The sequence below is a fragment of the Gallus gallus genome, chromosome 1, assembly GCF_016699485.2.
Source record: "Gallus gallus isolate bGalGal1 chromosome 1, bGalGal1.mat.broiler.GRCg7b, whole genome shotgun sequence".
In the NCBI taxonomy this organism is placed as follows: domain Eukaryota; kingdom Metazoa; phylum Chordata; class Aves; order Galliformes; family Phasianidae; genus Gallus; species Gallus gallus.
The window spans coordinates 1,837,564-1,863,982 of record NC_052532.1 but is presented as its reverse complement, the minus strand read 5'-3'; the positions used below and the strand labels follow the sequence as shown (position 1 = coordinate 1,863,982).

Genomic DNA, 26,419 nt, shown 5'->3' with positions numbered 1-26,419 from the left:
TATAGTCCTTCTATCAGTAGTCTTAAAGGTGTTAAGTCTCTGGAGGGTGAGGTTTCAGGTTAGATATTAGGAAAAAAATTATCCTCAGAAAGAGCGATGATACACTGGAACAGTCTGCCCAGAGAGGTGGTGGAGTTACCATCCCTGGAGGTGTTCAAGAAAAGGGTAGGTGTGATACTGAGGGACATGATTTAGTGGGCATGGCAGGGATGGGTTGATGATTGGACTGGATGATCTTAATGGTCTTCTCCGACCTTAATGATTCTATAATGACTCTTTCCCATAAATCCTTGTTTGCCTTATGCCTCAGTACAACCTCATGATTTGGATGTGATCCTACAAGGCTGCATCCATAAAGGACCTGTTCTCTGTAAGGTCAGCTTTTCTCCTTTGCAGTGCCACTTCTTCTTTGCATAGCATTAGTTGACATTTCCTCTTGAAAGAGGAGTTGAGGATGAAATAAGAAATAGGTCCAGGTGCTTCTTCAAACGTCTGTCTGTGTAGAAGTGCAAGCATCCATGAAAGGAGTGACCAAGTCTATGTTCCAGATAATTAAAGACATTTCTGGAGGGTCTTGGGGCTGTATAGGGATATTGAAGTGCCCTTGGAAGCTGAGAAAGGCAATTAAAGAAGCAGAGGAAGAGGCTGAAGAAATGAAGCTGTGAAAGACCTCTGTCAGGAGTGAAGTGGTGGATAAATGGGAACAGAGGGGTACAACTTGCAAGAGGTAGTGACGTGGTGGGAAAGCTCAGCAAGGAAAATTGTGAGGCTAACCTTGGAGAAGAGAAAAAGCTGCTCCAGTGATTTTGGGGCTGAATTTACCAAAGTTGAATGAGAGCACTTAGCTTGAAGTGGAACTGATAAGAACTGCCCTGGGAACTGGGCATTCTCAGGGCACAACTGGTTTGGATGAGATTTCATGGAACATCTTGTTTGCCTTCAGACACCTTGTCCAGGCTCTCAGCTCAATGAGGACATTGCTGTGTCCATACTGGTCCCATCACTCCTTCCCAGGCCATGAGCCAGTGAAGGACAAGGGCATGAGAAACACAATCTGATCTCTTTTCTATAGGCTTTTTGAAGCAAGAAGTGGTAGGGGATCAGAAAACACTGCTGGAGTGTTCCTGGCTTTTATCTGATGAATTATGTGTGAGTGCTGAGACATTTGGCTAAATATTAAGCCTGAACTTTAGAAAATGGGAAGTCTTTCCTCTCTGGAAAGGTTGGCATTAAGGTAAGTGACAACTGCACATGAATGATCCTCTTTGTTTGCCTTATCTTACTTTCACTTGATCGCTTTAAAATATTGATGATTGCTCAAGTAGCTGAGAAGACTCTCTTGGAAATCTACCAAATATACTTCAGTGCAGTTCTTTTTATTTGGATTTGGCCTGAGTTTTGTATTTTGTTCATATTTTATTCCTTTTTTTTTTTTTTTTTTTTTACAATTAAATAACTTATTTCACTCTATACCCTTGCCCCATCCTTTTAATGGAGGTTGTTTGGGTGTAGGATTTTGTAACAATATGCCTCACCATTCAGCTCTGGGTGCTCACATTACACCCATCTACTTCTCAATGACCTAACTCAAACCTACAACATGGCTTGGGATCATTTCCTTGGGTAGAGGTAACCAGTGACATAAAGGTTACATGGGCCTCTTCTCAACAGCCCAATGGAGATGCTGGACATCCTTGGGTTCTTCTTATTGTTCAAGACAACTCTCTGCACATTACAACCCAAACATGGATGTGATGCAGTTGCCTACAGAGATGCCTTTTCTTGTAGATGCAGTTCCCAAATTGCGAGTTGAAGCTACAGTAAGGCTTCTGAGTGTTGTGGCTTTGCTCCTGTGTTACGTGCAGACTTGTATACCCAAAGCACTTCACTAAGTCTCCTTTGGAGTGTCATAAATATGAGTTTAGAAAATGGGATTTTCTGTCCACCACTTAATTGTCTCCTTGTTTGTTCCCTGCTGCCCTATTCTGATGGGTTGTTTAGGCTGGGAGGGCTCTGGCTGCCTGGAAAAACAAAAGCTACCTGATTAAGCTGCTGTGGATACTGTAGTCACTGAGAACCTACTTATTTGCTCAGTGCATTTCTTCTGAGCAGCAAGAGGCCAAATATGCCCAGGAGAAAGCCCAATGGATCTGGTGGTCTCACACCTTGGTGGCCTCCATCATTCTGGGCATCTCCAAATGGCAGTTGAAGCCCTGCTGGAACACATTCGAGCTGCATGGCACAAATATGTCCTGACTGCCCCACTCTGAGGATGTGAACAGATTTAATTTCTGAATATAGCAATTGCAATTGCAATTAAGCCTATTCAGCCCAGTAACAAGGCACTCAGGGATTTAGGAACTTGATATGGTTCGATTAGATTCAATTGTTAAATCTGAGCCTTGTGGTGCGCTCTTTGGAAGTCTAGGATCTTCAGGCAGTTCTACCTTGGTGTAATCCTATAGAGCTTTGGGTGTTTTGAGGCAGGAATGGGGGAAAAAATCTATTTACTTGTGTGCATAAAGTGGTTATTTATTATTGAGGCTGTGATGCTCCCATAAGCCATAGCAACATAGAGCTCCAAGACCACTTAATGCACCATGTTTTGACTTTGGGTTGGGACAAGGGTTCCCTCACACTTTGCTTCTCAAACCAGTGTCCTTTCTTTCCCCAGGGAGGCTCCTGTTTTTTCACTCTTCCTCTGTCTTTCACCTTTTTAGCCTGTTTATCTCTTGGCTGTGAGGTCTGCAGGGATGGATGGATCGAACCATGATGATGCACGAACTCCGGTTGGGTCTGGAGCTTTTGGGACACACAGACTACAAAATAACCATCAGTGCAGGGACAAGACCTTGGTGATCACCAACTTCAAGCAGCTCGACTTCTTGCAGTATGAAAGCTCTGGTTCTTCTGAATGTCTTCTGAGACAAAATCTCCTATATTTATGTGCTGTGACTTCTAGGGGTGGATGATTTTCATCCTCTGGTTGAGTATCCATAGGCTTGAGCTTAGGGATGGATGGCTTTTGCACTCTGGTTGGGTTGGCATAGGATGCAACTCCTATGGCTTTGGGTGCAGGAGATGGTGGGAGTCTTCTGGGGGTAATTTCCCCATCCCAGTTCCTTTCATCACCCTGTACCTCAGTTTCTTCTTTTCTGTCAATAGCAATGCTAACATCCTCCATAAGAATGCATCTAAGAGACGGTCTTGTAGAAAGCTCTCTGGTGTTGTGCAATGGAACAAAGTGCAATCACAATTTTATTTGAGGTGTTTTGATTCTCCGCTTTGAGATGCTTTTACAGACCCTTGCACTTGAGCCATGAATTAGATTTGCACCTTTCTCCTTGGGTTTCCATCCTCTCCAGCAAGGGAAAAACTCCTTAGCTGCCCGCAAACAGACCTTCCCCCCTCCCTAACCTTTCCCCAACCCGGCCCCTTCCTTTTCAAACATCCCAGTTATTTTATTATTATTTTGTGCCCACGAGGTAAAGAAGTGTATATATATATATATATATATATATCCCCTCCCCTCCCTTTTTCTCCCCTCCTCTCTCCCACATTCCTGCCAAAAGCACGCGGGGCAGCATCCCGTGCCCGGTGCTCATCCCAGCTGTGAACAGTGCAGAAGGAGCTGGAGGTGGGGGGGATACCCACTGCAGCCCCTCCTCCTGCCTCAAAACTCCTTCCAAGTGTGCAGGGAGTTGCGCTACAGCCTGGCTGACGTGTTCACAGGCTCTGAGGGCTGCCAGCCCCCCTCACCCATGGGGAGAAGCCAACTTGCAACTGATTTGTGCAGGTAAGCGGTGCCGTCCGCCTGTGGCTGTCTGTCCATCTGCTCAGGTGTTGGGTTTTGTGCCTGGTTGTGTTTTTTTCCACTCTTCCTGTTCTCAGGTTGCAGTTCAAGGAGCAATGGCGTGAGAACGGGCTGGGGGCTGTGGGGAGGGAGAGAGGGCTGCTAATGGTAGCACAGCTTCCCAGAGCACCTAAACCAATCTGCAGTGTGAATCTGGGGGTGACTTTGGGCTCCTTATGATGGGAAGTGACTTATGGCTGGTCTCAGAGGTGGTGAAGAAGTGTTGCCATGTGCACATAGTGGATTGATGTGAGTTTTTTTGGTGGGTTTTCTTTTTTTTCTTTTTTCTTTTGGAGACTTTCTGGGGGGGGAATTGGGTTCTGATTGTGTAATTTCATGTGCTTGGAGGGTCCAAGCATTGCAATGGGCAGAACACTTCCCTGATAATCTTCCTACTCGTGGAATAAGAAACAGTATTTCTCTTGTTCAATCGGATGGTGTGAGGTGGATGCTGGTAAAATAGCTAGCACTCAAAGCAAGTCCTGGATCAAAGCCTCAACAACAGAGCAGACCCCTCCAGGACTAGTTATAACTCCAGACACAATGAATATTTTAGTGAGTTAAGGGAGAAACAGCAGAAGGGGTTGGTCTGAGGCCATTCCTGGCTGGGGAAGCTAGATTCTTTCAAGGGGAGAAGTTGTATACATCTGGGTTGGATTCTGCTTTCCTACAGCTGGACAAGGGTGGGACTGAAGAGACATAATGGTTGTAGCATCCAGTAAATTGCAATGAATGCAGTGACCAGTCAGATGCAAACTGTGTTTATAAAGTTTTACACCGTGGGTCTGCTCCTTTCCCGATCTTTCAACTGGTCACCCCAAAGGCTTTCAAGCCTTGGCAGCACCAGTGGTTATGGTGACTGAGATCCTTCAGCCCACCACTTCCCCCTGTAACCTCTGAAATTGATATCTTGCAGGGAACAGCAATGATGAACAATTTCATTTGGCTGCAAGCCATCACTGGCCCAAAATAAGATAATCTCTGCTTACAGTCAGGAATTACAAGAAAATGCCTTCCTTCCAGGGAAAGAGGAAAATTGGCCACTAGGCAGGTGATTCATGGGGTGTCTGAAAAGTCTCTGCGGCTCTGACGAGGAGACTGGGTTGTAGGATGGAGTGTGCATCTCATTCTGTATGTTGGAAGGAGCAGATCTATCCAGAAAGGGGATGAATGATGGAGTCTTTGGGCTCCCTGAAGCTCCTGCAATGTGGTCCCTTCTGTAGACCTCTTCTCTGATGCCCTAAACAACATCAGGTTGGTTATGACAGGGAGACGTGTTGGGATAGAAAGTGCTTGGGGTTGTTTGAAGGGACCACAGAATCAAAGAATTGAGTTGGAAGGGAACTTTAAAGGTCATCTGGTCCATCTCCCTTGCATTGAACAGGGACAACTACAGCTCAGGCAGGTTGCTCAGAGCCTGCACCAGCCTGAACTTGGGTGTCTCCAGGGATGAGGCATCAAACACCTCTCTGGGCATCCTGTTCCTGGGCTTCACTGACATAAATGACATAAATAAGAGGACAAGTCCTTACCTGCAGGTCCTGGCATGGTCCCACAGGAGGAGTGAACCTGACTGAGGCAGGACCTGAAGGTGTGATGTTTTATACAGTTTGAGGCTGGGAATGTTTGGGGGGGAATATTTCCTCTCCAGAGGCTGTTTAGATAATGGCCATTTAGGGGTTTCTCAATTAAGCAGTTCTGTCAGCTCTCCCTGGTCTTAAATATTGGTACACTGGGGCTGTTGTCTGATAGACAGCTTATGTGCATAAAAGACTGTCTGCTTTTTCCACCTGGCATGGCTTGTCTCACATTTCAGCTGTTTTCAGGTCCTTGTGCCCCAAATAGTTCTTCACTGATGGTTCTGTCCCTCTGACCACTGCTCATTCCAGATAGTGGGCAAGAGTAAGAGGAGAAAATGGAGGAAGACCTCCAGCTCCTTTATCAGGCCACATGGAACCCTGCTGTAGGATACAGTGTGGGCACCATGCCCCTTGGCCCATGGGAAAGGTCATCTTATCATCATGCTATGGTGGGGAGCAGACTTGGAGGGAATTCAGGAGGTGATGTAGGTGGTGGTGATGGTGAAAAGTGGGTGATGTGTTCATCTTGGGCTTCACCAGTGAGTGGAAGGAAGGCTGTAAAGAAATTCATGTAGTGATGAGAGGTTTGGGTCCAAATCTTCCCATGGACCCCATAGGTTGGTTGTTGAGGGCTCCAGGACTGGATGCTCTTGCACTGATTGGGGAATGGATGCCTTGCTCAATCACTCCACTTTATCATCCAAAAATCCTTCTCCTGCATCTTGCTGAGCACAGATCCAGCAGTGACTTCTGTGAGAGAAACATCCAAAATGGGATTAGCTGCATCTGCAAAGGCTTTGGTACGAGCACCCTGTAGCTCCCCACAGAGGGAAGATAAGTGTTTTCAGGAAGGCTTGTACAATTCACTCACCTGAGTGAATCTGATAGGGGTTTATTTAGCATAATAAAACAGAAGTGGAGATTTGTGGTGGCTCCATCCTACTCATCAGGGGCTGTCAATGCAAGTCTGTGATTGGTGTTTGCATCATGATTATGCCAAGAGATCCCAGGGAAGATTCAGGGTCAATATTAATTGTAGGGGGATGCATACAAGTGCAGTCCTTGGGGATCATCATGATCTGGGCTTATAGTATCACACTGAGGTTGACTAGGGTGTCATGGGGATTCTATGGATCTGCTTGGGGGACTGGAGGAGCAGACTGATAGGTTTGAGAGTCCTGAAGAGGAGATGGGGCATGCAAGTCCCATGCATAAGTCACCCTTCTATTGCTCCAAAACAATCAGCCACAATCTTTGTTTCACCAAGAGCAGAACATATCTGTTGGAGGCAATGAACCAGCATTGGTTCAGCAACAACAGGGAGTTTTTCCTGCCCCAAAACCAAGACTCCTCTGCTCTCAGGGGATGTGGCACCTGGGCTGGGATCTTTTTCTGTCTTTCCACTCCCCTCAGTTATGCTGAGGGGCACTTTGCAAAATGAACAGCCTCCTGGAAAGCAGCCAGCCTGAGAGTGAGCAGCATGAGCAATGCAGACCTGGCTGCCAGCCAAGCAGTCAATCCATTCATCCATTGACTTCCTTAACCCTTTTATTTTTAACCTCCCCTTCTATTGATCTCCTTGCCTGTAACATCTGCATGCCCACCTGGAAATATTGCCTTTGACACTGCTGATGTATAATCCTGCAGGGCAGAACTTTCACCTCCACTATGGGAAGGCAGACTAATGAATAGTATCTCACGAATGCCCCAGATGGCAATAGGATGGAGAAGATGCAAATACCCTCAAGCCATGAGTGCTGGGAGACCTGTTCAGTGGGCAACTTATGTCTTTGTGTCATGCTTGGGAAGAGACTTTGTGTCATGCTTCTCCTAACCTTGCAACCTGAAGCAGGGTGCCTTGTTCCAAAGCTGAGTGTTAAAATGAATGGAGGTGGCAGGAAGAAGCTGAATTGTTTTGGAGGTATTTCCTGTTTCAGCTGACTTATGCAATGATGGTTTGAGTGTTACTATGTGTCTCTCTTAACTTTTTTGAGTGAATTTTTCACTGTTTAAGTAGCATCTGTGTTGTGTTTCTTCCTAGCTTCCTAGAACTCCGCACTGGGAATCCACTGGGGTCAAGGCAGAGCCATTTGTATTATGTGGACCTCTGGTGAGCAAGGGTCTCCATCAGAACTCTCCTTCAGAGTTATCCACACCAAACCTTTACTGCATCCTTTGCATTATTTTGCAGGGAGAGGCTGAGGGCTGCCACCAAACCCTCTTTTGCTATGCAAGCAAAATTTTCAGTCCCCTCCAAACAGGACCCCTTGTAGGAGATTGGGTGGAGACGGTCTTCACAGCCAACATCCAGCTGCAGCTTTCTGGGCAATTCAGTGATTCTGCTGGAAAGTTTTCTAGATTTAGCTGAGAAGGTATTTTTACTATTGTTAATGTGAAAACCTGATGTGTGGGGAAGTCACCATGGTGTGGAAAAAAGCAGAGGAACAGTCTAGCTTTCATTTCCAGGGTTTGGGTTTATAAGATATTTTTCTGCTTTTCTCCTTGGTGCTTCTAAGCTGAAACATTCTACCCAGTGGTCCTAGAAGCTGCATGAATATTTTCTGTAGGGGGTGGAAAATGACAAAACCAGCCCCAATTGGATGTACTTTTCAAATTGTTCCATGGGAGGGGAAGAGGTATAACCTACCAGTTACCTCCAGTTAGCTGTTTGTCACCTTTTCATCAACTTTTCCACCCTCTTCCCAGAAAGGAATGGCCAAAATGTCCACTGAGGTCTCTCCTCAGTGTCGTTTTGCCCCCAAGTGGATGTTTCCACTGGATCTGCACAAATCCTAACCTGTGCTTTGCCCTGCGTTGTGCGATGCTGTTGTGAACAACTGCAACGAGTTATGGAGAAGGATATTGGAGATGCACTGATGCACAGGGCAGAAACTCCCCCTAAAACACATCTAACACCCTACAGAAAAGCTGTAGCCAGACCTTAACATGCTCTCAGTAGTCCTCCTGAGATGTTAATCTGTCCTCTTTTATTATCTAACTCTGTCTTTCCACAGTGACACAATTCCTGGGGAATCAACAGCTGTGGGGTCTGAACCATGAGTCAGTGGGTCTGGGTAGTAGGCACAACCCTTGAATGTCGTTGCCTTTAGACAAACCAGGCACGTTCAGTTGGGTGCTGAAGTAGAAAATAGGCTTCTTCCTGCTCTCACTTCATCTTCTTTTATTGAGCAGCCTCACAGGATTCCCCCCCTTCTCTCTCCATCTCTGTTAAGCATTACTAGGCAGAGCAACCCCTTTAAATCTGGAAATCAATGATATTTATATTAAAAAAAAAAATCTACAAAACACTTGCTCAAAGTTCTTGCTCTGAGAGAGGGAGGGGAGCTGCTTAGCCATTTACCCATTTTGCAAGAAGCAGCAGTTTGTTGTTATTGCTGATGCTGCTTTTTAAACAGAGTCTGTGCTGCAGTGTGTGCTCCTTTCATTGCTTTAAATTTGTCCTGTTTCACGGCAGAATTACCTGGAGCAGAGAGGGCAGGTCCTCCAGGATGGAGGCCCATCACCACCACTGGCCCATCTCCACCATGGCCACTAACCACATCCCACAGTGCCACACTTCCACATTCCTTAAACACCTCTAGGGAAAGTGACTCCACCTCTTTCCCAAGCAACCTGTTCCAAAATATAAGCATCTGCATGAGGGAAGCCTTAATGTATGCTCTCATAGCAGCTTCTTAGCTCTTCTGGTTTCCTCTGGGACATTCTTTATGGGTATACCTTGGCTAGGGATGGTGCTGAATCAGAATTTGAGCTTTGCTCTAAAAAGCTCATGTGGTCAAACACAGCCACCTGGGGTGAATGGATATGTGTTACCCAAAATATCATCTGGCAGGAGTCTTAGTAGTTCTGGGGCTGTAGAATCACAGAATCATCAAGATTGGAAAAGACCTATGAGATCATCCAGTCCAACCATCCACCAATCACCCATAGCTCTCACTAAAAGTAGGGGGTGGTTTGGGAGAACACATCAACTTTGATCCATCCTCTCAACATCTAGCTGCAACACTCTGTTCCATGATACTAGCACTGTCATGTGGCAGTGAAGGAGCTCATGGCTTGCTGCACTTTCTTCTTCTGAGAGGTCCATGCCTATGCAACATAACTGAGTGATACAGTCTTGAGTGATCACAGGCATGAGTTAATGGTTGGATTAGATTATCCTACAGGCTGTTCCAACCTCAGTGATTCTGTAATATCCTGAGCAAGGATGCAATTGGCACTGGGGAAGGGAATGCCAGTTGCTGCAAGGCTTGCAGGTTGCTTTTTGGGACAAAAAAGATCAATTCACTTCTTGACAGCCCCTTCTACCAGAGGGTCCGAAGTTCGAGGTGTTGATAACCAGAGGAGGCTTAATGTGGACTCCTAAGGGTCAATGTGCTCATATCAAGGCATGTGTTGTGTATGGCATCTGAAGTCTTAAAACAGCATAGATGCATGGGATGGAGCAAAAATCTGAGCTGGAATTTTCTCTGCAGCAAATTATGAACACGTTTGCTTGCAAAGCTGACATATCCTCTAAGTGACGCCAGCTATTGTATCTTCAACCTGCCTCCTGAGTTTTACTTACACTAGTTATTTTGAGTGAGTTCTTGTTTCCTTTTAGGAACTGGGCAAAACTGTGGCATTTTCCCTCCATCTTTGTGATCCATTAGGATTTATTCCATCCTTTGGATCCTTGTTGGTGTGCTAAGCCTCAAGTCCTTATTTTTATCTTTCATCTTGACACTCAAGATGAATGATATGTGCCTGGCCTTTGCTTTGGGTTGGGTGCACTCTGTCTCTTCATTTTCCTTCATTGTCCTGCAAAATGGTATGTCTATGCACTAGGACCTCAGTTACCTGTTAACATTGGTGCCATCTAATCTTGGGTCTTCTTCATACCCTTGTCCTGCTGGTATCTTTGCTGCTTCCACGTCCTGAAGTTCCCATGAATTCTTCATTTAGGGCAATCTAACTATTTCTATTACACATCTCAAGTGTGATCTCCCGTGGGGCTGCTGAGCTCTTTCTCAATAGGATTTTGTGATGTCCCTGATGATGCTCCATGAACAGAAGCCCCAGAGTGCTGTGACTGCAAATACAATCGTAGAGTCATTAAGGCTAGAAAAGACCTCCCAGATCAAGTTCCACTGTCAACCCATCCCCACCATGCCCACTAACCATGTCCCTCACTGCCACATCTCCATGTTTCTTGAACACCTCCAGTGACTCCTCCACCTCCCTGGGCAGCCTTTTCCAATGCCTCACCACTTTTTCTGAGAAGAAATCTTTCCTGATATCCAATCTGAACCTCCCCTGGGCACAACTTAAAGCCATTACCTCTCGAATATACTTCCTCTGCCCAGGTGGCTGTTTGCAGGAGACTTACATGAAAATATTTCCAAGATTTGTTTTCCTCTGTTAGATTTGACTGAAACTGTCAAGATTTTACTGAGTTGTGAAGTGGAGGATCTGTCCGGTTGTGTAATATGCACCATGGCAGAGTGATAGGCGTAGGGATGTGAGTTTGAGTGGATCATCTGGAAAAGGTCTGGGTTCCCAGATGTAGCACTGTGATGAAGGTTTTTTATCTGTATTCAACAGGAATAGTTATTCAGTGTATGGATCATCTGCCATGGGAGATCCTGGGATGGGAGAAGCATGGGATCCAGCTGGAGATGCAGCCAAACAGGAGGCAAGCATCAGCCAGATGAGTCTGCAAACCCACTGAGTCCCATCATTTTTAGACAGACATTGCTGACAGGAGTTATTTATTTATCTCCATATTTGCTGGCAAAGCAAATTGGAATATGAGTTTATTACAAACATGTACACAGGAAGAATAAATACAGAGGAACAGCTCAGCCTCTGGCTTTGCTGTTAAGTTTGTTCCTTCCTCCCCCCTCTTGTGCTTTTTGCTCTTCTGTTCCAGGTGTGGTAAAGGGAGAACCTGGTCCATCAGCTTTTTGGAGTTTGGAGGCTATTTGTTCTGCTGGAGAACCTGGGGACATTTGCTCCTGTAGATTATTTACCAGGCACTGTAAAAGATCAAGGAAATTGCTGGGATTGCTTGCAAAACCCTGAAATTTATGGAGTCATTGCCCTGTTCCTACCAAATCTGGTAGCTCTCTGTAATGATTTAGGAGTCTTTAACAAGGGTGATGACAGTCATTGTCTACAAGATGAGCTGAGAGCTGCTGGATTGCAGTTTTCTGATACTTAATGCATAAAATGTGGTGACACCTAAGTGATCAATGAACTGAGCTGCCCTAGGCTGGATGGTGCAGCAAATGGCAGCCCTCACTGGCCTTGGCCAACCCAAAATGTTGCATCCCGAAAGATGGAATGCATGGAAGGAGCAAGCTCGGGTGTACCATCGGAGTACCCAGCCCAAGTCCAACATGTTCAAAAATGTAACATGTAAAAGCTCAACTTGCATGCACATGAACATGTGAAATCTATGGGATCTGGATTATGAAACCCTTTTGCATCCATTCTTTCACCTTTGCAATGTGAATTCTTCGTGCATTTGTTCAGTGCTGAAGCATTAAACAATATCTAGGAGAAAAAAGAAAAAGAATTGGTTATCAAGTACTTAAAAATGTGCTTTGGCATGGCACATGAGGGCTGCAGAATCTCAGATTTATTTCTTGTTGCTTAGGCCTTTTTTTTATTTCCCATGTATGTGTGACCTTGGATAGCAATTGTTGATCATTCAGATGTGCTTTTAGTTCTGTTTTTTGTCCCTTTGGCTGTGTATTGCTCCCAGGGCATCACCATGGCATTATGGACCCCTTCCCCATGGCTCAGCACTCTGGCAAGGGAGGTTTTAAGAACAGAACAATATTTTCTTGGAATTACATGGAGGCAGAGAAATATGTTAGCATGTAAGCTTTGCTGCATGCCTACCCCATACAGACCAGCAAGTGCATGAGGGCAGACTCCAGTCTCAGATATGTGCTCATGAAGTAGATATGTTAGCTATCTTGGTGCATAGTACATGGCATTTCTGATGTTATTTTAAATACATATATTCCCAGAAGAAAGTGTTGTATTTACAAACTAAATTATCTTTCACCTGGTTTGTATTTCTGCGATGGAGTGGTGGCATCAGTGAATAAAGGAAGGTCAGCTGATGTCATCTACCCAGACTTATGCAAGGCCTTTGACATGGTCCCACGCCACATCCTTACCTCTATATTGGAGAAATGTAGGTTCTAAGGATGGACTATTTGATGAATAAGGAATTGGTTGGATGGTCACAGGTCGTGGTCAGTGGCTCAATGTCTATGTCAAGGTGTTGATGAATGTTCTTGTGCTCCATGCTGGGTTTGCTCACAGTCCAGAAGAGACCCTGTCCTGCATAGCTGAGAATTGAATAAATGGGAAGGGAAAAGGGGATGCTGTCAGGTTATCATTGAAGGAAGGATGCTGAGAGGTGGTGGGATGGACTGACCAAAACTTACAATGTGACTCTTGCAGAAGATCTGGGATAAAATGGTTGTCTCAGATCTCAGCTCTGAACTTATGCTCCAATACTTGACTTCCTAGATGCTTGATCCTGTTGTTAAGCCCTTATTTGAATGTTGTAAAAGCCTGCATTTGGTGGTGATTGTACTATTTTTGTTGTTGCTTTCACCCTGAAGTCATCTCCACAGCAACTGCACTGGAGATAGGAAGGAAGGATGCAGCACAAGTCAACCACTGTATGGCAAAGATCTCCAAGTACAGACAGCAATTAGAAGAGAGGGAAATTAAAAGACAGAAAACACATTAGGGACACTTCAGTCCTGATGGTCTGAGAGATTGGTGTATATGACAGTCAAAATGACAACAGCTCTCTAGACTCTTTAGGGTGCTGTGGACTCTTGACCTTCATCTTACATGGGGATTTATTTATGTTGGACTACCCCACGCTCAGTCTTGTTTTCCAAAAGGGACCATATCTGTAGTGCAGTGGGATTTTGAAGCTGAATGTTGTTAGCTGTAAGGAAGTTTCCATCCATGGCAAAGAGCTAGATGAAGTCATCAAGCTCATCTTTTCCCCACGTCTGCAATTTCCACCCTGGAAGTAGTCCATGTCTCCCTTTGAAGTCTGCTCAGCTCCAGACATCCAGGTGAGACTAAGAACAGGAGAACAACTTTTTATTGCCCACTAAAAAAAAGGAATAAAACCCTTTCTTGCAATGCTGCCTCTGCTGTAGTTATTACTTCATAGAGAGAAGTCACTGCTTTGCCATGGGAGACTTCTGTAGCCCTAATGAGCTGTCAGCATTTGTTTGGGGACTTTGCTAAACTGTCTGTGAGCAGTAACCAGAGCTTTCAGCCCTCTTTGACTGCTCCATGATGATAGGATGGATTTCCAGGGATGGGATTTGGGGACCTGGAAGTTGCTTGCAAAACAGGCCAATAAAGACTTGAGTGCGGGTGGTTGATGTCTGCAGTGATGCTCACAGACAGATCTTTGCTCCCCATGCGACTGAGGCAGCAGATGCTTCCCTCTTCTACTGCAGCAGTAATATTCACCTTTAGGCTTATTTGCTGATGGTCGTTACTGTCTGAAGAAGGGTGCTGTCAGGGAAAGGTGCTGGGAAAACAAAGCAGAGCTCTCCCCTGTAGCCAGCCTCAGCAAAGTGATGGAGATTAAGGCTGATTCCCTAAGTCAAGGTGAGCCTTGGTAGATGGAGGAAGGCTTCCCTTACCACTTCAAGCAAGTAGGAGCATCTCACTTGGATGGCATGTTTTAAAGCCTCTTTTCTCCTGCAGATGAGTGAATCTCCAGACTGGGTACTGACCCCAGGAACCGTGTGGCCTCTTCCCAAGGGAAAAGAAAATGTACGCCCAGATCCTTGCCCTGGCAGTGGCTGTAGCACATTACAGAGCCATGGCTGTTCATGAAGGTATGTGGAAAGTGGGTGAATGTGACAGCTGGGGGTGATGATGAGACACATGGAGAAGAAAAAAGGATTTTCTAAGCAACTGTTTTTGCTAATGTGATTATGGGGTGCAGCTGTAGTGCCTTTGACTTCTGCGTTAGGGTTCTTTTGGTGGTTGGAGTGGCTGGCCAACAGTGATCTCTGAAACCTGGTACAAGCCACCAACCAGAGGACATGAGGTAGAGGACCTCAAGGTAGCCTTGAAACCTCCTGCTGCTCCTTAGAGTTAAGGCTGAGCACCTCAATCTAGCTGTAGATGTCCCTGTTCATTGCAAGGGAGTTGGTCTAGATAGTCCCTTCCAACTCAAATGATTCTATGATAACATTGTCTTACCTCCTCCCTGGATTCTCATTGCCTGTGCAAACCCACAGAGTTTTTGATAACCAGATCTGAGAGACAGGAGCCAAAGGGATCCTGGATAAGAGTTTCAAACACTTACAGTATAATCAAGCCCATGTCTCTGTAGCTTCAGGGTCCTGCAGAAAGGGAAGGCTCTTTGCAAGCTCCCAGGAGTGCTGTGGGGCTGAGTATGAAACAGTGGGTCCCTCCTCTTTGAATCCTTCTGCAGGAATAAGCCCCCAGGCTTTGAAAGTGTAAATTCACCTGGAGTAAATTCAGTTAATTCAACAAGGAGTTAATGGAAGCTTTGGCATCAAAGACAAAATTAACTTGATTAAGTTCCTGTCCATCAATTAAGCCAATATAGTCAACTATAATGCTATTTAATTTGAAGCTGGGAACAGTGCAATAAATCAATGTTTACAGATGTCTCTGGCAAACCTGTGATTGATGAAACGTGGTAATTTTGGAGGTGCATGGAAAATTTCAAATAAAATCATATTCCCTGGTGATTAATATAGCTGTCTGTGTTGGTATTTGCTCCAGAAGGTACCAATCCAAATATGCTTAACATAACATGTTTCCAGTGACAGCTTCTGATATACCTGATCCAAGTAGTGAATGCATTTGGATTTCATTGCCAAGCCAGCCCCCTCTGTCTGAGTATCTCACAGAATGGGCTCTGGTTGCTCCCTTATAGAGAAGAGGGCACCGTCCTTCTCTTTTTAATCCCATGGTAATCCTGCCGCTCACCGTTGTCTTTCTCCTCATTATCCCTGAATGCAAACAAGAATGGGAGCATTGTGTAGGGTGAGCAAGACTCCTGCAGACAAATCATGGATGGAGGATTCTCTCCGGAGTTTTGGGAGGTAGAGGTAGATAGCCCTCTGATATCAACAGCATTCTGGGCAAGATTTCCAGATTGGTTACAAAGATGCAGCTCTTCCAGGAAATTTCTGTACATGGAACCCCAAGAGGTGGGTGATTTTGGGAGAGATTTTGGAAAGTGTTCTCAGTCTTGTTCAACATTTGTTGGGGTTTTCTCATGATAACACAGGTTATGGATAACTGGGAAAGCCGTGAGGAAGCCAAGGGTTGGCACTGCTTTCCCTCAGAGTCTTCTGGGATAGAAGGGACTTCAAGGCCCAGGCTCTGGGAGAGGGGTTGATCCAAAAATAAGCTTATGGTGATCTGCTGTTAATGGCTGAGCTGCCTCCAAGACAACCCTGACATCTCAGCTGAAAGGCACTTATGGAGAAAGGAAAGGAGATCTTAAAAAAGAGCTCTAGAAAGGAAAATTGGAATAATTGTCTGCCATTTTTGTCAGGGGAAAGTGCTTTGTATTTCCAGCTGGGTAAGTTAAACCAAAAAGAGCCAGTCATTATTTTTTTTCTGTAGTAAACAGAATTGTTAAGTTGTAAAGAGCTCAGCATCAGGAGGCACAAAGAAAAATGAAGAAATGAAAAACCCTGGGCAACAAAGAGCGGTGGACAGCTATCTGTTTGCAGCCGGTAAATGATGCTCTTCTCCTGCTGTGCGGCCAAAGGAATTGATCAAGGACATATAGAAACGAAGGAGAGCACAAAACCTGCATCTTTCTAATCTCTATGGGGAAACCTGCTCTTAGGAATGGGGTAAAACTCAGGTAAATTGCAGGGGATGAGCTAAAATGGGCTTTCTATAGTGAGAGCGTGAGAAAAACCCACCCAGCACTTCTCCCCAGCAAATGCTCCAACCTGGGTGAATGTGGGTTGGGTCCCCACCTGAAAGTCAAGGCAGTGGTTGGATGAAGTCCAAAGCATGGAAAAGATGGGAAGAGGTTGACCCCAGTCCCACTGTCCCCAGGAGGCCTTCCTCCAGCAGTCAGAACGCTCTGCTTTTTAGTAGTCCTACAGTAATAACACTGCATCTACCTGCTATAGAGGGAGACGCCAATGAAAATAGAAATTCTGAATTTCCCTTTTAAAGCCATCATTAATTTAAGCACCCCTAAAAGCCACCGGATTTGGACCCGTGAAATGTATTTATTGAATGCCTAAAGAAAGTGAAATTAAATTGAAAAAGGCTAAACAGTGCCTTGATGTTCACTAAACAGATTTCCCCATACACCTGTCCCTTCCCTGCAAGTTGCCATGGGTTAGCTCCGGCTTGTACAGAAAAAAACACTCAAATTGCTCATTCTTTGCAAATGACATTATTATTATTATTATTATTATTATTATTTTTTTGTGCTCAGGGCTGCTGGCAGTTTAGCAAGAGGAGTGCATTGCAGATCTGAATGCATGGGATGCCCCAGGCTCTCTGCATGCAAGTCTAGAAGACCTGGTTCTTTTAGGTGGTCCTACAGGTGCACTGGATGACTTACAGTGTCTCTGGGGACCCTGATGACAAGATGACCAAGGTCTCTCTCTTTCTTAGCTGTAACATTTCAGGTGTTCACATGAAGGGTTTCTTTCCTGGCTGCTGCACTGCGTGGTGAGATCATAGAATCATAGAATTTCCCAAGTTGGAAGGGATGCATACGGAACACTGAGTCCAACTCATGAGATGGGCTTTCCTGCCCTTCTTCTCCTTCAGTGTGCAGAACAGCAGAGGTGGCTGATGTCTTGTTCCTCGTGGGGCATTCCCAGGGTGCAGGGAGAGAGAGCTCCCAACTGCTCAAGGACTTCATCAGCAGCATGGCCCGCTCCTTTGAGAATGTGGTGATGGGCAAAGGAGGCATCCGGATGGCAGTGGCACTCTATGGAGAGAAACCAAGGTGGGTCAGTGCATCCTCTACCACCAGCACATGGGATCCTATAGCCCTACAGCTCTAGACAGGGACAGTTTTTGCCATGAAAATATTTCTCTTCATTACAGAGCTCTTGCTACTTGGTTGAACCAGTGCAAGAACAAAGCAAGAGTTCAACCCCTAACAATGTCACCAGAGTATGGAGGCATCTGGCCATAGAGAACTCTTCCTGGGTAGGGAGGGTGATACTTAATGCAGCCACAAGAAACAACCTGCTCTCCAATTTTAGATACTGTTTTAAGGCTCTGGGTTTCCCCTGACCGTTGTAAAGAGGATTCTGACTACCTACAAGCCTTGTGTAACCATCTAAGTGTCAACGTCACTGTTGGTCATTACCATTAACGATGCATTCTTGCTGTAATAACAACATTTTCCTACCCTTTATTCACCCATACTCCCCCATTTCTCACTCCCAGGATGAGCATTGAACTGACGGATTATGTGACCATCGAAGAAATACTGGTGGCAATTCAGGAGATTTCAATCAAAGGCAGCAGCTTGAAAGTGGGGTCTGCCCTGGCATTTGCAGCTCATGCCATGTCTCGGCCAGCCACACTGAGAGAGAATGCAGCAAAGGTAAACAGTCTTCTGCTACCATTGCTTTGATGTAACACTCAGAAGGGATCAGACTTTTGATGTTTAACCCACAGGCATGGATGAGCCAGTTGGGTTGTGTTCATCCCATCTTGGTTTTTTTTTTGAGGTTCCTCACTTAAGAGCTCATTCAGCTTCAGGTCTGAGATAGAAAGAGAGGCAAGTCCAGATTTCCAAAGGACCGACTGAATCATTTCTCTAGCATCTGTGTTCTCCTTCCTTCCTAACTCGTGCTCACTGTTTTCATGTGGGCTAAACCTCAACCAAGACCTGGCTTGTCAGTTTGGAAATCCTGCAGCCAACTCTCTGAGCTCCTCATATTGTGCTCTTTCATTCTCTAGCTCTGATTCCAATTCTTGTAGGTAGTTGTTTTGATCACGAGTGGGAAATCCAGTGACTTGGTTGAAGACAAAGCCCAAGTCCTGCAGGATGCAGGAGTGACCGTGTTTGCTGTAGGTATGTATGGACATGGAATCATAGAACTGTTTGAGTTGAAATAAACCTTTAAAGATCCTCTAGTCCAGCTCCCCTACAATGAACAGAGATATTCACAGCTACACTATAGACATGCTAAGCTACCAAATACAGTGTGCACAAACACATAATCTACACTCCAGGGTAGACTGCAGATGTATAACAGCATCCACCTCCAAATACTGCATCCATCCCCCGGCACAGCCACTAGCAACTACTGCGTGAACAGGAAAATCACATCTGTGCTGCGCTTGGGTATTTTTTGTTGCTGTTGATTGCTGATTTATTCAGTAGATATCTGTGGTTTTGCATCTGTCAAAACGACTTGCAAATTCAGGAGGAGTTCAATAAATAGTTCCATTAAAGTCAAAATGTTTTGATGTGGCATTTTCAAAAATAAAATGTTTTTTTTTTTTTTTGTTTGTTTGTTTTTTTTTACTTTTGAAGGTTTCTCTTAATGGGATTTAGAGACTGACTTTAGCTACGTTAAATCGTCCATCAGAATAATTCCATGGGCAAGGAAAAATTTTAGCCCCTTTCCAAGAGCCAAATACAGCCACTTATGACAAGTCAAACCCTTCTCTTTATCAGGCAGTTTGGGGAGAAAAAAAGAGTTGGTGGTGTTTTATTATGGAGAGCAGCTAGGTTAATTTGGACCAAAGCAAGCACAAAATTATGGTTGATTTCTTTCTTTTTTTTTTTTTTTTTTTTAATTCAGCCACTGGAAAACCCAAAAATTTTCGCAGAGCCTCCTCAAAGTCTCTTTGTCTGATTGTCTGTCAGAAGGGCAGAAATGCCTCTGTATTTAATGGGGAGAATTGAGGGCAGATCCCACCCTCCTCCCTTTCACTGTCCACCCAAAGCATCCCATTAGTGGCCACATCCCCTTGGGCAGTCTCTAACATGCCTCTGAAAACAAACTTGGCTTCTTTTCCCTCGTGCAAGAGACCTCACCTGCTCCACCATCCCCCACACAGATTTTGGCTCCATTCCATTCCAGTACATTTGTCCCATTCATTCTTCAAAGACTTTTACTAATGCTTGACCTACTCCACTGTGAGTCTCTGGGGTCCTCCTTTCTCTTTTTTTCTTCCCATAGGAATTAAGGATGCTGACAAGCATGAACTGAACAAAATAGCTTCGGAACCTACAGCAGAGCATGTGATTTACGTTGATGACTTTCACCTGCTCCACAGTGCAGCCCCCAAACTCTCACGAAGGCTCTGTTTCACTGCCTCGGAGCCCCCACGGCCCATCAAACAACCTGTGCAAGGTTTGTTGGGGTTCTCCTTTTATCCTGCCCCATACAGCCAATTCCTAGTCCACAGATGTGCCAGCCACACCATGGGGATGGGTCTCCCATATTCTCATTCATCTCAAGGGAACTCTATGGGTTGGCTGACCCTGGAGGAGCAACCAGCTCAGTGGAGCATCTGTTGCTCAGGAGCAGTGGTCCTATGTATTTTGCTTGTGTCTGCATTACCACGGTTAGTCTCAGGTTGGATATTAGAAAAAATTGCTTCTCCAAAAGAGTGGCAATACATTGGAACAGGCTGATGAGGGCGGTGGTGGAGTCATTGTCCCTGGAGGATATTCAAGAAACATGGAGATGTGGCACTGAAGGTATGGTTTAGTGGATAAGGTGGTAATGAGTTGATGGTTGGACTGGATGATCTTAGTGGTCTTTTCAACCTTAATGATTCTGTGATACTGGATGCTGAAGTTCTTGCTGTCTTTTTTGACAGTGGAGTAGCAATATTTTGGGGCAACAGTTCTGCACCTTGGGATTTTCATGATGGGCTTATCATGGTGAATTCTGATAGCACAACCCACAGTCTTGGGAATTACTTTCATCCTTACCGAAGATGCAAAGAGCAGACAAAAAGATCTCCAGAGAGATCTAGATCTCTCCCAAAAGATGCAGATGTTGCAGCAAGCCCAGAGGTGGTGACAATGAGTTCTTATTGCTCTCTTGGAACCCAAACTCACAAAAAAAGCTTAGAGCAGACCTTGGGAGAACTTTATGGATAAAGTTCAACATCAAATTCTTTCTCTGCACTGAATATGGTGACTCCCCCAGTGAAAGACCTTCACACATCCAACACTGGTGCCATCATGGTCCAAACGAAAGACCCTTCTTATCTTCTTTTGCAGATGAGAAGATCATCGGCCCTCGGGATCTGCATGTCAGTGAGCACAGCCACAGCTCACTGAGGTTCACGTGGATGCCAGCCACAGGGAGGGTGATTGGGTACCGTGTCCACGTGCATCCCTTGTTGCCTTCAGGACAGCCAGTTCTGGAGGATCAGCAGCAGGTAGAGTTGCATTCTCATCTTGTAGAGCCCCAGTTGCCCTCACAGTGTTAGAGATTAATCCTCTCCTGAGGCTGTTGGTGGCACAGCCCAGTTGGAAGATGGCACTCATCCAGGTGGGATGAATTTTCTGAGGGAGTGAGGCAGGGAAGGAAGAAAGGAAGGAGGATATGACACAATCTGTCACCAACTCTGTTGGGATTGATAAGAACAAGTCAGTGGGAACCACTCCTTTCTTTCCTTACCTCTGTGATATGACCTCTCAAATAATTCCATAGCAGCTCCCATTCCTCTTGCTGCCATCCTTAAATCTTGGTAAGGTTTCTGCATGTTTTTATTTTGCCATTTCTTTGTTAGAAGGATGATGCTGTGTACCAGCTCACTCTGGGACAGCTTGGTCACTGAACAAAGCAGGACTGAAGGATAGAAAATGTACGCCTGAAAGCTTTCATTTCTAATAATAGAACAAACCTATGAAAGCATAAAATATTAAAGTTAAGATTATTAATTGTATTAATTATTCAGATTGCATTTAACAAGAATGATCATCCTTGACTGCTTCAGGATCTCATAAGAACATTGTAAAAACACAGAAGTTATGTTTATTTCTTTCGCCCTCAGGCTATATTGAAATTTCTCTATATGAGTTTCAAAGAAACTCTCTTTGTCAAAAATAGTGGGTTTTCCTCCATTTTCTTAAAGGTGGGGATTGGGGAACACCCTCACCATTGTGAATGTTCTTGTTCTCATGGAGTTTCTGCCCCATGGGATCCAGCTTTGGCATTGTCTCATGTCAGTGACACGTCCCTTGAGAGCCTGGGTATCTTTCAAGGATTGCAGTGCACTGATCCTGCTCATGGAAGCACCTTGCACTAGAGGAGAAGCCCTGTGCTTCTAACCTGATGTGAATGTGGACATCTTCTACCCTCACAGAGGTGTAATGATATCCCTTGTCCGCCTGTGTGACAGATTTTGGTGGATGGTGACAAATGCACTGTGCTGGTGACTGATCTGAAACCCAACACCAAGTACGTCTTCACAGTGAGAGCCATCTATACAGATGCCCTCGGGGAGTCAGCAGCTGTCAAGGGGAGAACCAGTGAGTGTCTCTTGTGAAACCATCCCATCTTGCTTGTTCATGTGGGCACAGGAAAAGAAACCACCTCAGAGCCATACATCTAAGGAGTAAAGGATATAGGAGTAGGAGAAACATCTATAGAAGTGTCCCTGTGTGGAGTGAAGCACTATGAGCAGATGCAGAGTAACCCGACCATGTACCATGTACCATGTGTACAGCCCACTGGATAGCTCACATCATCTGATGTAATGTGAAATTTAATGAATCCAGGCTGGGGTTCAGTTACTGTAACTCTAGTGGACATGGGATGAAAGAAGCTTCTGGAGACTATGTGTTTAGAAACATGAGTTTTATGGAGAGATCTATGTTCTAAATATCTTGGATTGGAAGCAGGTGGTCCAAACACTTTGGGTTGACATTGTGTACCACTTAGAGTTTCACTTCACTCCAGGACAGAACCAAGGGAGCAAGATCATGGCCTTTAGAAAATGCCCCAAGTAGTGATCTCTGTCCTATGAAATGATCTGGACATCTTCTGGATTACAGTCTGCCATTCCACATTCCTTTGCTGTCATATTGCTGGCTGTAAGGATGAGGTTCTTGGAAACAAAAAAGTAATTTCATTCTTGGTCAAGCCCTAGAGTACAAGACACTGGGCCAAAAGTGATAAATTGAGCAAGTTTTGACCCAGAAGTCTCTCCACTACTTTCAAAAGCTGTAAAGGCTAAAGAAGTACAGTAGTTGTACTTCTCTCTCTGTTTTTCATGAAGAACCAAGTCTGCTTTGCCCAAGGGGCTTTGAAAAGAATGATTCCTTTTTCCTTTTCTTTTACTTCTCCCTATCCCCGCAATGTCTAAATTGTTTGTCTTCTTGAGGGAAGATCTCTGACAGGATGAATAAATAAAGAGCCTCAATAAGGTTGACTCATATGTACTTGCCACAAATAAGATGGAATGGCTCCATGGGTTGAAATAAAGTCATTTGATCTCTTCCCTTATTATCCCCAACGTGAAGGCAGAGGCAGGAGCTATAAATCTGCCTGCCATGGCTGGCTGGATCAAAATGGGCCCCTCTTTGTAGGAGTTTCATCCATAGGCACAAGTAACATTTGATTCATGTGCTCTTGCTCAGTCTGCCTGAAACCACTGTGGAGTTTTCTCTGCTCAGGAGACAATGCCCTGTGGGTAGATACTGCACAGTTTCCAACACCATTCAAAGAGGAAGCCCCCAGGCACTCTGTCATGGGGGTTTTATGCTCATTTTTCAAGTGGACAAGGGTGTGATCAAGGGGAAAGTTTACTTTTGAGGATATGGCAGACAGAATAGGGAGAAATGTTGCTGCTCACTGTTATGTCTCTTTGTCTTTGAAGTCAAAAGCTTTTCCAGGTGTCTTTGATGTGGCTCTATATTAAAGCACTGTTCCATCGATTTTTGTACCCCATAGCACCAGTGCCTCCAGTCACTAATTTCCGTGTGATTGAAGAAGGACTTTTTAGCTTGAAGGTTGCTTGGACTCCTCCCTTGGGCAAGCTGGAAGGCTACAAAGTCTACATCCCCGGAGGTGAGTTCAGTTTCCTTGGAGCTTGCTTTGGAAAGAGCAGTGACCTGAGGGCAGGAAAGGTGCCTTTTCATCCAAGAAAAGAGTGATATCACTCCAGAATAAAGCCAAGTTAGCTTCTTGCAGACAGTATAGTTCCTCTAGAATGGAGGACAAGAGCCTTTTGAAAGAAGAGATGGGGATGATGATGTCAATGCATTGCACCATTTGCAGTACCACCCTGGATATTTTTCATACTCAAGTGCCTGCTTTGTTGTGGATGTGAGATGAGTTCAAGCCTTTGGTATAGCCAACATTCACCTCTGTTGATTTGCAGAGCTGGGGACAGTACAGACGCATCAAGTCTTAACTACAGGCCTGAGGCGTAGCAAAATTTCATAGGTTAATGCATGCTCTTTGCTGTGTCTTGGGTACATTGCACTGGGATGTAGACTTCAGGCACTGGGAAGGCTTCACCATCACTCTTGTCCTTGGTTTTTCAGCCAATAGACCTGGAATGACCTACGAGCGGGTTCTGCATGGTGATGTCTCCTCCCATGTGCTAGATAACTTGCAGGAGGATAGAGAGTACAGCATCAGCATCTATGCAGTGTACCCCCAGGGTCCAAGCCAGCCTGTGACTGCCATGGGGAGAACATGTAAGAGGTTTGACTGCTTGACTCCTTCTTGCCTTGGGCATTGCATTCACACTCTTTGCTGTTGACAAGCACCCCACTATTGAGTATGGCATGTGTGCATCAAAAGAGCATTGCTCAGCAGGTCCTTCCTAAGTCCATCCTTGAGCCATGCTCTTCCCTCATGGATGTCATGGATGTGGCCAACGTTGAACACCTCCACACCAGTCAGGAGGAAAGGAGGGAGATCTGTTATGCGCCCATGCTGCAGAAAGCAAGCAATGTTGGTGCCTGTGAAGGATCAGTCCTGAAAAGCAATGGCCACAGGTTTGGGTTTTCTCATCACTATTTTCACAAGATGCCTTTATCCTTCCAGGCAAAGCCAGCACCCTTGGAAATCCCTCTCCTCTTGAGAGACTACAGTACAAGGAGGGCAGCCAACAAAGTCCTCTGGTGGTCAGTATGCACTGTGAAAGATTTGTTCCCTGTCCTTCCAGTGAAGCTCCTGCCTGTGAAGAGCATCCTGCTGCAGAATGAGACCACTGATACACTCCAGGCACGGTGGAGCCCTGTCCGGGGAGCAACGGGCTACAGGCTCACCTGGACATCAGCAGGTAGAAGCATGGGGATGGGATACAGGCATTGGTGGTCAGGGAGATAGGGAGGCACTGGAAGCACTGACAAGTCTTCTGCTGAGCATGCAACAACAATCTGCAAAGGCTAGCTGTAGGTGTCCCTGTTCACTGCAGAGCAGTTGGACTAGATGAGCTTTAAAGATCCCTTCCAACTCAGATGATTCCACAAGCCAGGTTTTTTGGGTCTGTCGCACCAAGACCTGACTTAATCTGCTAGCATCCCATAATTTACCCCCTTTCTCAGACAGATTTTGGTGTTTGAAGACAGAACTGCATTTGCAGCTGGAGCCTCTCCATGCCCTGAACCCAAACATAGTTTTGTTGCTGGTGCGGGGGAGCAGGAGTTAGAAATTCAGGCTTGATGGCATATTTTGGCCTTGAGAGATGGATGATTCTGTGGTTCAAAGATGAGATGGGTGTCAGTACACCTGGACTCCATCACAAGCTTTGAAAAAAAACAGCATTCCTTCCTATGTCTTATGAAATAACAAGAGATCCCTCACTGGGGAGGGGGGGGCTAGTTGGAGAACAGCTTTAAGGTAATCAGAAGGGAAAAATCATTCCAGGGAAGGTATAACACTGCTTGTATTACTTTGTAAAGAATGGTTCTCTGAAAAGGAAATCCAAGCACAACCCAAAACTCAGTTCCTTATCCAGTCTTTGATTTATAAGCCAGATAGAAACAGAGCACACTCAGCCTTCCACCTCTTCTCAAGGGGAATGAGCAGGATGTGTTCAGCTGAAGTGTAATCAAATCGCTTCTGTGCTGGGTTTACTGTATCTGAGCAGCTCTTTCACTCAATGCCAGCTCATCCCAAATCCAGGGGTGACAAAAATCCCACCATCACCACTGTTCTCCTCCCACGCTCCATCCCATCCCGGGGTCATTCATTACAGTGGCGCTGTCCATCCCCGTTCAGCCATCCCAGGTGCTGGAGGATGTTGATTTTTCTTCTTTGACAGAGAATAGACAAAAAATAAACCAACTCCTGATACCGTCCGGGGTGTATGGGTTGGGGGAGGGGGATGGGGCACAGGGTGCTGGTGGAAGCAGAAAATGGGGACATGGCACCCTCCAGTGACCAAACTGGAAATGGCATCCCCCAGCTCGCCCCTTCTCAGTCCCACCGTATTGCCAATACCTCTGCTTCTCGGAAAACGAGCTGCGACCGGCAGGGATTAAGTATTAACTCTTCTCTGTTCATACCTCCCTCTAGAGTTTTGCTGAGAGGATTCCAGTCTGTAGCAAGGATACAGAAACAATATTAACATGGAGAAAATGTCTTTTGTTGCATTAGTTGTCTCCCATGTCCAGCAGGGAAGGAAGGGTGACTCCAGCACTGAGTCACTCAGGGCTGGACAGAGTGTGGACCCTGTTAGAGGACTGCTCTGAGCCCCATATACATTCATTTGGAACAGGCTGCCCAGGGAGGTGTTGAAGTCACCATTCCTTGAGGTGTTCAAGAAAAGGGTAGAGGTGGCATTGAGGGCCATGGTGTAGTAGACATGGTGGGGATGAGTGTGCAGTTGGACTTGATGATCTGAGTGACCTTTTCCATCCTTAATGTCTCTATGATTTTTTCTGTTGCTACCTGATTTCTTTGACCTGAAAATCCCTAAACCACCTTGATTTGTTGTTTAATCCTGGGTGATG

At 45.3% G+C, this 26,419-nt stretch overlaps 1 protein-coding gene across 3 annotated transcripts in view; it reads left to right on the top strand.

Moving 5' to 3' along the window:
* The first annotated feature begins 3,703 nt into the window (after window positions 1-3,703).
* LOC416696 (collagen, type VII, alpha 1-like) overlaps window positions 3,704-26,419 on the top strand; it is a 95,177-nt gene continuing 72,461 nt past the window's right edge. For all 3 annotated transcript variants that reach the window (XM_025153151.3, XM_015286002.4, XM_025153153.3), the window contains exons 1-11: window positions 3,704-3,796; window positions 14,200-14,333; window positions 17,287-17,467; window positions 17,917-18,076; window positions 18,457-18,550; window positions 19,668-19,841; window positions 20,723-20,883; window positions 21,850-21,979; window positions 23,403-23,519; window positions 23,999-24,154; window positions 24,628-24,744. In XM_025153151.3, coding sequence (XP_025008919.2) covers window positions 14,267-14,333; window positions 17,287-17,467; window positions 17,917-18,076; window positions 18,457-18,550; window positions 19,668-19,841; window positions 20,723-20,883; window positions 21,850-21,979; window positions 23,403-23,519; window positions 23,999-24,154; window positions 24,628-24,744 — 1,357 coding nt within the window. In that variant the 5' untranslated portion in view covers window positions 3,704-3,796; window positions 14,200-14,266. The remainder of the gene's footprint in view (window positions 3,797-14,199; window positions 14,334-17,286; window positions 17,468-17,916; window positions 18,077-18,456; window positions 18,551-19,667; window positions 19,842-20,722; window positions 20,884-21,849; window positions 21,980-23,402; window positions 23,520-23,998; window positions 24,155-24,627; window positions 24,745-26,419) is intronic.